Consider the following 12,213-nt stretch of genomic DNA (forward strand, 5'->3'; position numbering starts at 1 on the left):
CTGTTCAGGCAGGTGGACGGTCGGTAATGGTCTGGGGCATGTTCATCTAGCACACGTTGGGACCTCTGGTACGCCTACATGCATCTCTGAATGGTCCAGGTTGTGTCCATCATGCAGACCATCTACATCCCTTCATGGTCATAATGCACCCACATGACAATGGACTCTTCCAGCAGAACAATGCGCCTCCCCACAGAGCTGTGATGACTAGAACATGGTTCGAAGAGCATTCCGCAGATTTTACCACCATGGAATGGCCTTCCTGTTCACTAGTCATGAACCCTGTGGAGCATCTTTGGGATACTGTGAAAAGGTCAGTTCGAGCTTTGGATCCTCCAACAAAGAGTGCGACGGATATTGATGTTAGTGCAATGTACACATTATTGCAAATACAGTGCTCAACAAAATTAACAGAACACGTAGAAAACGTGGTGTAACTCGTTTTCTACGAAATTTTATTTGGTATAGTGGAATACCATAGAATAACGATGAAATGAGGAGACAGCGAGAAACGACTGGGCAACCCGAGTAAGGGGAAAATGTATCCAACGGTTTTGCACTACCTCCAGCGGATGCGATAAAAGACAGGAAACGACTGCATGTGCCGAGGACCGGCACTTGGCAGCAGTTGTCCAGGTGATCGCTGCTCCCTGGTGGCAAAAAGGCCTAACACTCACAACAGATACTACATAACATTCATTAACTACACGTCAGTCCCGTTTTACAGAGTTTCTGTATCTCATCACTAGGTAGAGATGGACGTTAGTCTGAGAGCCACCATAGACAGGGTACACATAGATGCTTGAAAATACGGTCCACATGACATCCGTGATCCCCTCCGAAGGCTACAGAGGCCTGACAGCGGTGAACCATGCTCGAGATAAGGATGTCTATAAGATTCTGTGGCAACAAATCCTATTCTTTCACCAGCACACACCTTAGCTTATCAAGTGACTGAAGAGTTAGCTGTCGCGTGCAATGCGACGTCCAAGAGCGTCTCACTGATTTACGATCGGATTTAAATGTGATAATCGTGCTGGCCATGGCAGTCATTGGATATTTTTAGTTCCAAGATATTTCTTCTCCATCACTACAGCTCTATGTGCAGTGGTGTTGCCGTGCATGAAAAGAAAATCTGAGCCAACTGCAGCCCTAAAAAGTCGCACATACGGTTCGAGGAGCTGTTCTTGGTACCTCTGCGCATTTACGGTACCCCAATCAAAAACATTAAGAGGGGTGCGGCAGTTGATCATTATTCCGTCCCACACGAGAAAATCGCCTCCACTGTAAGTGTCCCTTTCTCTGATGGAGGGATGGTACCGCATTCCTCGTTGTCTCCAGATGAAATAACGTCTAAAATCTGTTTGTAGGCTAAAACGAGACTCATCAGGGAATAGAACTACACCAGGAATTACACCACGTCTTCTATTAATTTTGTCTGGCAGTATAGGTATCATCGAACCTGAAAAAAATAAAATAAATAATAATAATAAAATTTTGCTTAATTAAAACTCTATAAATGGAAAAAATAACTACATTGTGAATCATTATCTGTTGGATGACATCATATGATAATAGATATATTTATATCGATATTAATAATTAAGCAAATATGCAAATTTACCACGATCACAGCAAAGTCCAGAAACGTCCAAAGAGAACCAAATATCGCTCGAAAATGAACTGCAAGAAACCGAAGTACAAGTTCCAGAACAAACACAACAAGGAAGATATGGTTTAAGATGTTAAGCACGTGGGTTCGACTAATTTCTTCATCGTATATATCAATGAATGACTGAGAAGGAAAAAGAGAATAAAAAATATGTTTAAGAAATTGCACAACTATTTCAACTTCTTCATCAAAATCTACTGAAGAATTCAAATATTTAAACAAACTTCAGGAAATGGATGGAAACCAACAAAACCTGTAACTATGGCAACGGGTACTGTTGCCATAGTTACCTGTTTAATATAAAGGTTGGTGTAAAATTTCAGGAAGAAATGCAGTAGAGCCTCAAATATCCGGAATTTTCGAAAATCCGAAAGGCTCAAAAATTCGAAAATTTATGCATTTTATTCTATTTATAATTTCTAAACCCGATTTCTTTCCTTTTTTATTTCGCAGACTGTATGTAATTGTCGTTATTCACAATATAAAATAATTCATTCTGCGAGACATTCAATACTACACTGCTGAACAAAATTAACAGAACAAAATGCTTTTCATTAATATTTTATTTTGAACAGTGTCACGAAGGCTCTGATATAATAGACATCCTGGCATGCAAATTCTGAGTGTCCAATGCAAATCGATCTACCACCTTACACAGCCGCACATTATGCAAATTATTAATGCCTATAAAAAATGGGTTGCGACCACATTACTTCATTTCCTTTTTTTCGTTTGCTCAGTGTGATCGCGCATCTTCAGTACTCAGGATGGCAAGTCACGTCTTTCAGATGATTCTTTAAGATGGCGGGCCGTTGGATAACTTAAAGCAGGGCAGGTGCAGGTGGCACGTTTTCTTAATGTGTCACGCAGTGTTGTCTCAGCACTATGGAAACAGTTTCGGGAGACAGGAACCATTACAGGAACAGTGACCAAGGTCGCCCGAAGGCTACTAAACCAGGACACACCGCTATCTTGCTCTAACAGCAAGATGGAACCCTACGATGTCCTGTCACCAACTGTCTCTTGAGGTTGCTGGGGGCCACAGGTGAAAACACTTCCAAACGGACTGTGCTAAGAAGGCTCAATTCAAGTGAACTTTATGAAAGGAAGCCAGTAGTTTATATCCTATTTCTATCCACAGCAGAGCTTGTCGAAACAGGTGCCATGCAAAAGGTGACTTGGAGCGCTGACAAACAGGGTACAGTTAGGTTCTCTGATGAGTCCCGTTTTAACACACAAACAAATTGCAGGCGTTGTCTGGAGACAACGAGGAATGCGATACCGTCACTCCAATATCAGAGCAATTGACACGGTAGAGGCTGTGTTCTCGTAAGGGACGGAATAATAATCAACGGCAGCAACCCTCTTCATGTTTTTGGATGGGGTACCGTAGCTGAGCAGAGATACCAAGAACTGATCCTCGAACCCAATGTGCAACTTTTTAGGGGCACGGTTGGCCCAGATTTCCTTTTCATGCACGACAACGCCACTGCACATAGAGCTCAAGTGGTGGAGGAATATCTTGAAACTGAAGATATCCAATGATTGCCGTGGCCAGCACGATCAACAGACTTAAATCCATTCGAACCTATGTGAGACGCCCTTGGGTGTTGGCAACAGCCAACTCCTAGCTCACTTGATGAGCTAAGTTCTGCGCTGGTGGAAGAATGGGATTTGTTGCAACAGAATCTTACAGACACCCTTATATCGAGCATGGTTTGACGCTGTCAGGCCTGTTTAGCCGTTGAATGGATTATAGGCCGTACTGATGTCATGTGACCGCGTTTTCGAGTATCTTGTATCGATTTCTGTAATATGACCTTTTTGGCAATTCTTATACAACCTCTATAAATGCCCCTTATACCTCCCGAAGTTTCTCGCTGTCTCCTCATTTCATCGTTATTCTATGATACACGACCGTGTTAAATTTAGTCCCTCTTCATTGCAAGCTACAAGTTACACCACGTTTTCTACGTGTTCTGTTAATTTTGTCGAGCAGTGTAGTTCACAGTATAGTACTTAATAGCACAGAAAAACTACAATACTGGGGCCCCCCAGAGAATAATCTTATTTATTCACGTGTATTCAGTTCATAAATCGCGTGAGTTCTGTGGTCGGTTTGCCTATTTTGCTGGATGAAAATCCCGAGTATCTGAAGATAAACAAATCCGGAATATTCCATAATGCGAAACATACTGTCCCCGAGATAGCCGGATTCGTGAGGTTCTACTGTAATAACGTATGTCGAATTTTCAAAGTTGAGTTTTAAAATGTGCTTACAAGAACAATTGTATTGATGATGATGGCAACGATCACCAAGAACTCAAACATCTTGCTCGATACTAATCTGCACAGTCTTCTGTGGTTGTTCACGTAATATCCGGAACACCATTTGGGATAGTGCAATTCCCTGGAAGAATAGAAGCTACTGAGACATCAATAGGTAAGTTGAAAGGCAATATTGGTGATTACATTTTACTATTTTAATTATAAATTACGATGTTTTAAGGTAACCTGTTTTGCTGTTAACTTTACATATTCAATAAAAAGGCCATCATTAGGTTAAATTTAATACCAAATTACTATAAATAATTATAATTAACAGTTTCTTACTCTGTTTGAGCACTAGGAGGTTGGACATGAGATTTCTCTCCAATAGGTGATTGGTCACCAATTTGATGTTCAACGTCATTGAACTTTGCCTACAAGAAAAATGAATGGATAAATATTAACATTCATGTAAAACATTTATCAAAAATAGACGCATTTGTCCACAGAACCTATCATTAGGGAACTTCGATACCGATATTGATATCACTTAAATACAAAATCTCTTTTCAGAAAATATGATAACCCCTTCAGCCTTTTAAATAAGAACACGGAATGACTTTTCAACAACTCAAAATGGTCGAAACTTTAAATAGACATAAATATTAGAGTGTGATTGCCAAGATGAGATAACCAATGCAACAACCATTAGAAGGTTGATTCCCAAATTTTATTAATACTCCCAAAAGGTTAAAGCCCACTTTAAGACGATTGACTTAAATTATATATTGCGAATATCACTATAAGATAACATACCTGACTTATTTTCGGTAATTTGGTCCAAATTCGACGACATGCTTTCTTAATCCTTTCTGAAAATTTGGGCTCAGCCTGAAAGATCAACATCTTTTGAACATCTTAAGTGTAGATAATTAACTGAAATTATATATACTGCTCAACAAAATTAGAGAACACGTAGAAAACGCGGTGTAACTCGTGCAGCTTTAGATGAATAATGGTGATATGAAGAGACAGCTAAAAATTTCGGACGGTATAATGGGCATTTATAGAGGTTTTATAAGAATTACCAAAAAAGATCACATTACAGAAATCGATAGAAGATACTTGAAAATATGATCACATGATATCAGTACAGCGCATGATTCCCTCCAACAGCTAAACAAGCCTGACAGCGATAAACCATGCTCTATTTAAGGGTGTCTATAAGATTCTTTGGCAACAAATCCCATTCTTCCACCAGCGCAGACCTCAGCTGAGCATGTGACCGAGGAATTGGAGTGCAGTGCGACGCCCAAGGGCGTTCTACAGATGTACGATCGGATTTTAAGTTTCAAGATGTTCCTTCACCACTAGAGCTCTGTGTGCAATGGCGTTATCGTGCACGAAAGAAAACCTGGGCCAGCTACACCCCTAAAAAGTCGCACATATGATTCGAGGATCTGCGCATTTACAGTACCCAAATCAAAAACATTGAGGGGTGTGGCAGTTGATCATTATTCCACCCCACACGAGAGCATCGCCTCCACTATAAGTGTCCCTTTCTCCGATGTTAGAGGGATGGTACCGCATTCCTCGTTGTCTCCAGATGAAATAACGTCTAGAATCTGTTTGTAGGCTAAAACGAGCCTCATCAGAGAACAGAACTACACCAGGAGTTACACCACGTTTTCTAAGTATTCGGTTAGTTTTGTCGAGCATTGTAGTTTCAAGTATCGAAAATGAACAAATAGTTTCAAACGCAAAATTGCAATCGATTGTGGAGTAAAAGTTACCAAATTTAATTTTAAAATTTGTGTGGCGTCACCTATGACGTCACACAGTTAGTCTGGAAGTAAACTCAATCAAACACGACCAGAGATTCGACCAATGAGTTTATACATTTCACTACTTATGTGGTCACGGATAATGGAGATTAATTTCGTTTAAACGAAAAGTGTCACATTCAAAACATTACTCAATTACTATCTTCAAAATTTTGAACCTAATAAAAATAAAATATATTTTAAAGAAATCGAACAGCTTCCATTTAGTTAAAATTATTAATTAATAAGAAAATCCTTTTATAACAACTTCACTTTAAATATCATTCTATTAAAAGAGTAATTGAAAAATGCAGACTCACCACCCGGTTTTCATAATTTTCAATATCGAAAGAGCCTAGCAAAACTGCAACGAAGACATTAAGGACCACATAGTAGCCCAGGATCAAGATGCAAATTATGATAATCGGACAAATGACATACCGTTCTTTTTCGCCCATCATACAGAGCCACACAGTCTCTATCCATTCCCCACAAAAGATTCGAAACGCTGCGTACAGGGAATGAGGAAAGTCGTTAAACCGGAATCTGAAAGTGTAGTTACACATAACTAGCAACTGGTATGAAAACATTTTTGTCTTATAAATTATAATTATTTAAATTATCAATAATAATAATAATTGATATTTATTATTTTCATAAAGTTTATTGATATGAAAATAATTTATGTTTGTTGTCAAGTTATGCAACGTCTTCACCATAAACACGGTCTTATATTGTCAGACCTGTCCCCAAAGTCAGAAATCCAAGAGCTTCAAAGGATTTTCGGCCCACAAATAGAATGTTCTCTTCTTAAAATATTTGAGGTGTTTCATGCAGCATTGATCAATCATTGTTTCAAGAGACCTCGGTACTTATACTCTGTTAAGTCAAAGGTCAACAATCACCAATCTTCTGGATACCCCTCTTCGGATTCAAAAATCTTTTATTATCAAGTCACAAATACTAAGATATAATTTCCTATGCAAATGACATGAAAATCTTCATTACCTTCTAAGATTTAGACCCATCAGAGTCTCCTAGATTAAGAAAGAATTAAGTAGCACAGAAGAAAAAGCAGCTAGAATACATGTCCTTAACCTCAACTTGATTGAAAATCAACCTAGGCAAATCCGTGCAGATAACCTCTAAAAAATGATGATAGACAACCCGGTATGTATCAAATGGATCAAGCTTCAAAGAGTAAAGACTTAGGAATAACATGGGACATTAACTTCTCCTTTATTCCCCATTTCAATGACATGAATGCAAATTCTGCGGAGCTTTGTGGGCCATCACACAAGAGCGAACCGGCTATTACTAACCCGGACTCATTGTCCAATGTAACTATAGATGCGTGATCCTTGTAATGATGTGTGCATTGGTGATCTGAGTGTCTGCTCCCCAATCTCGTTTGAAGCGGCACCTAAACTTAGAACATTGGCTTATGAGAAGACTAAACTGGGCTCCAAGAAAGGCTACAGGAAGTTTTACGCTTTGCGTACAACTTCTTCGAACCATAACCACTACATCTTCACTGAACTTTGTTTGGCTGCCACCTCCACGTACAATTTTCTCGAATCGGCTCCACTGCACCCTCAGTGACCTTTGTTTGGTCACCACATCGTCCAGGATGATTGATTGCATACGTTGCCATCAGAGAAGAGTACCTCAAGTTGTTGACTTGGTCACATTTTTCTATGACTGACCAAGTTAACAGTGTATTGCAGAGATATTAGCTGCGAGTATCTGCAGGATAGTAGACAAGCCATTCAATGACTGTTTTTATTATTATCTACTATTCTGTGCGGTAACACAGTGGTCATAACCACGATCTTCCCCGCATCAATTAGAAAAGTGCTATTTTGAACACGAAAAAGTCCTCTCCACAAGACAACTTGGGTGTGTGTGACAACTCTTTTGGTGCTTCTAGTTTGACGGCTGTTTATCCTACTAGGAAATTGTGTTGGATAATATTGATTGTGTCTCGAGACGTTTGACACCGATGATTCTCGTGTCACTGCTGGTTAGGCAGTCTTGACGCGAGGAACTTTAATGGGCTTTTTTCACTGTGCTGGCTGAGTTAGTCGGTCTCATACGTACATAGCAAGGTTTTATCCCCTAGAAACCCGTTTCTAGGGGATAAAACAGGCAAATCGACCAGAGAACACACGCAATTTATGGACTTAATACACAAGAGTAGATGAGTTTGTTATCGATAGAGCAAAAATCATTTCTAAGCAATAACGGCATGCATTTTTGCTTAGAAGTGATTATAATCAGAGATAGTCCCAAAGTCTGTTAATTTCTTACGGTCTGCGTCCTAAGCAAATGCTGTTGGATTCATAGTGATGCGAATTTGTGCAACATCAGTTGCTTTGGAGCCCATCAAATACACATACACGCCAATTAATAACTCTGAGGCACTAGTACATTGTGTCTGCATATTGCATGTATTCTCTGGTCGATTTGCATGTTTGCTAGATGAAAATCCTGAGGTTAGTGGAAAAAACACATGCAACCCTCACCTGAGACTCAATAACTCATCTACGTTGCGAAAAACGGCATAAAAGTTCTTCGCGTCATTAACGGGGTTCGAATCCAAACCTTGTCTACCTGTTGTGGGGCGGACGGAGATATGCACTCCTATCCGTGAGGGGTATTCATTGGCAAAGTGGTGATCAAAGGAGACTCAGTAAGGATGCCTCTTGGGAAGCAAATAAACATTTCTGCAGTGCCCGTTGGGGCCTTATCTGAATATGAAACTTTCATTTATTGATTTTCATTTATTTCATTTTAAGATAAAACTGAATTTTTTTAAAAACGAATAAAACGTACAGTAATTAATGCCGAAATTTGAAGTGAAGAAGGAACTGCAGCCCAGCTATACACATGCCCAGTGCTGGTAATTTAAAAGTGAACGTTAGTTTGCCTCGGAACACAGAATATCTGAGCACTTTCGTGAGTGGGATATTCAGAGGGCATTACTGCTTTTGATCTTCTCTAGACGATGTGCTGGATTCTTTGAGATTCGACGCTTAAGTCCGTTTCATGAGGGTTGAGAGCAGGATCTTGAGGGTATAAGCGAATCTTAAAGACTTGTGATGTCTTTACAGTCGGAGAATGGGCTAGGCTTGCTGGTTTCAGATTTGGGTGATAATATAAATGTTCCAGTGAACAGAAAGGGGATTGTATGCAATGATCATGAAGATCTTAACCAAAACAGGAAGAATAAATGATCAATCGAACTGAGAATTTTTGACCAACTGTTTGGTAAAGATGCTCATGGAAAGTTATGAAAGAAAGATTACACTATCAACTCTATTAGGTTATTCAAAACAAGTTATGGAAAAATTTTTAGTTATGTCAATGCATTCGAAAACAAACTTACTTCACATACCACAGATTTTATATCCTACCTTGGCCTGTTAAGAGGGGGATATTTATAATCTTCGTATCTTGGATTTAACAGATGCAACCCCACCACGGTACATATATACAGTACTATGCAGAAAACTACTGTTAACGTCAAAATGGACTTTATACTGGACACAGTAACTCCATGCATCCTCTTAATCAATTTCCATTCTTCTGCTAGTTTAAAAAGTCGCACCTGAATTGGGATATCAGATAAAACAACGTACATAAAACAGTGTCTATTTAATGCTTAATATTTCTATGGTACATTATTCGAGTATACATTTAGTACTGATGTACGATGTACATCAGAGCTAAATACATCATATAACTGTCCTACAAGAAATCATGGGAGACACCTTAATGGTTGCAGAAAATTGTGTGATTACGAAATATGCAATTTTTTGGCCAATAAAGTTGATCAGAAGTTTTTCTGAATTCATTTCAAATGAACTATCAGAAAGAACTCACAGAGTTCAAAGGGGAATGTTAGCTGAATGTTATGTGAGGAAAATGCCTACTAAAGTCGATAATTGGCAACGCTCTGAAACAAGAGAAGTCCAGTGATGACAAGGAGCGCAAGAAACGAACAGGCAGGCATAAAATACAAGAATCGATGCGTCTTGAGATGCTTGGTGGCTTCATCTCGCCATCAGACCTTACAGAATTTGAGTGTTGAGTTGCAGGCGGGCAACGATAAGTGCTTAAAGTTGCATGCCATGAATTTTCATGGAAGAGCTCACGAGTCACTGATAATAAAAACAAATGCACACCTCCGATTGGTACACCGAACCGGGACTGTGGATTATAGGAAATCGATTCTGTGCAACAATGACTAACGCTACACTCATTTCCAGTCTGATGGACGTGTTTTGGTAGGAAGGATACCACGAGAACGCCGAATAATTTTGATAGGAGGACCTGTCACGGTCTGAGGGTGTTTCTCGTGGTATGGACTAAGTCCGCTTGTCGTGATATATGGAGCCACGAATGCTGTGTCTTGCATTAGTGTGCTAAACAATTCAGTGTTTCCTACATTGTGATCATTTTATGGAAGTGGCTCTTATACCTTGTTTTAAGGTTTACATCTTCCAACTCTGCAACGCTCCATGTCAAAGATTGTGAACGTGTGCCTCGACGAGAATAACATCGGAACACTGCAGTGATCCCCAACCCAATGAACACCTTTGAAATGAATTTAAACTCAGGATTAGGACAAGGACAAGGCGGTACTCTTTCTTATTGGAATGTAAGGTGCTTTAAAGAAGGAATAAGCAGATTTTCTTCCAGAAACTAGTAGGAAGTCTTCCCCACCCCAGTTGTCATTACGGCCAAAGAACACTACTGATTTCTTTAGGGTTAAATACGTTTTGTAGATAATTACAAAGTCCCACGACTTTTGAGGACAGTATATAGACAGAGGACAGGACATAATATAAACTGCAATTATACCTACCATTCTCAGTGGTCGAGCAAATGTCAACTTGGCTACTTTGCTTAAAGCAATGTCGAACAGTCCGGTAATCGAAACTATCACATCAAGAACATTCCAGTTATTAAAGAAAAAATATTTTCCACGAGCAATAAGTTCCAGCGCCCCTTTAGTAATGAACGCAGGTAGTAAAATCTACAAATATTAGAAAATATTATTACTATTATTGTTAACATGACCTTATTGCAAAAGAAATAATTGAAAATAAAAACGGAAAGAAAATACGAGATTACATACGAGTGTGCAGAAAGGATGTTCCAAGTCATTTACATACAGTTCGAACTGTACAGACAGAATCAACTTCAATATACCTGTGGTGCATGAACTGCAAGTCCTGCCCATCCCCCAAAATTTTAAGAATGCATAACATTCAGTTTCAAGGGAAACTCCATGTGGTGCTCAACTGAACATATAAGTTGGGTACCACTTTGTAGGACGTACTATTAGATGGATTTCGTAGGATCTGAAGTCCCCCACTTGGGACACTAAGAACAACATCGTATGGGAAAGGAAGATAAGGCATGCGTTCTTATTTGTTTCCTTTTGAATATTTTCAAAATTTACCGGTATTTAAGCAACTGTATCCAAGATTCGAAGCAAACTTTCTTCCCTTATCTGCGATATTTTCTAGTACATTAAGTCCTTCGTGTGCCTCTGAAGGAAGACATCAAGGGGTGTGATCTAAGGACGGCTACGACTAATCCAGCTATTAGGGTAATGCAAATTCAGATATTGTTACTTTGGTTGTTTGTCCAACAAATCAAGTACAGTGCAAACGCAATATGGTCCAAGTTGTTGATGCGCCCTAAAACCCCTACAACAACCAATATGCATCATTACTCTTTAGTATGAGACGCCAGCGGGAAACACAGTGGTTATATAACCGTCCTCCCACACCGAGTGGAAAATGCCTGAGCTCACATTCCATCAATGATGGGAAGAACTTTTAAGGTATTTAAGTTGCCAAATCAATCGATCTCTGGAGAGATGTCGCATGGATTTTCATCCAGCGAACAGCTAACTGAAGGAGAATACGCGAGGTTACACGCACAATATACTGACACCTTTTAAGCCCAGTTGCTTTAGAGTTTAACAGGAATCCAACATAACCTAACTTTACCTGAGACCAAAGGGCCTCCCAGATTCCATTTGTCCACATTAAAACTGAATCCTTATTCTATGAAAATTCAAACTATATCCTCAAGGCTTCAAAATCCATTCCCTTTTTTGTAGAAAAAAATTGTATATCTGTCTTTCGAGATTCTATTACTTTCCTTCACTTTTTTTTTTTTGAAAATGGTCGAGTGAATTCTGCCCATTTAAAGTTTTTCTTTTTTCGATTACAGTTCAAATTTATAAATATCCAAATTTCCTTTGTTTACGCCATGCTTTCTGTGGTATTCATTGTCTTAAATTTTATTTTAAGAATAATTATTATAATGTACAATAATTAACATTTTACCTCTGCTGGGATTCGATCCAGTGACCTCGGGTCTTTCCTGAGAATCACAACGAACGAATCCCTAAGAAACTGCGAATTCAGT

The 12,213-nt window shown here is 39.1% G+C and overlaps 1 protein-coding gene across 1 annotated transcript in view; it reads right to left on the reverse strand.

Moving 5' to 3' along the window:
* The window catches only part of LOC150079852 (sodium channel protein 1 brain-like), a 61,660-nt gene that overhangs the window by 20,778 nt on the left and 28,669 nt on the right, over positions 1-12,213 (reverse strand). Inside the window, exons 9-12 of the mRNA XM_090383253.1 lie at positions 10,634-10,804; positions 4,286-4,374; positions 3,953-4,082; positions 1,625-1,795 (exon numbers count right to left, since the gene is read on the reverse strand). Coding sequence (XP_090239379.1) covers positions 1,625-1,795; positions 3,953-4,082; positions 4,286-4,374; positions 10,634-10,804 — 561 coding nt within the window. The remainder of the gene's footprint in view (positions 1-1,624; positions 1,796-3,952; positions 4,083-4,285; positions 4,375-10,633; positions 10,805-12,213) is intronic.

This window comes from Mastigoproctus giganteus, chromosome 10, assembly GCF_048544385.1.
Source record: "Mastigoproctus giganteus isolate SK-2022 chromosome 10, ASM4854438v1, whole genome shotgun sequence".
NCBI lineage: Eukaryota > Metazoa > Arthropoda > Arachnida > Uropygi > Thelyphonidae > Mastigoproctus > Mastigoproctus giganteus.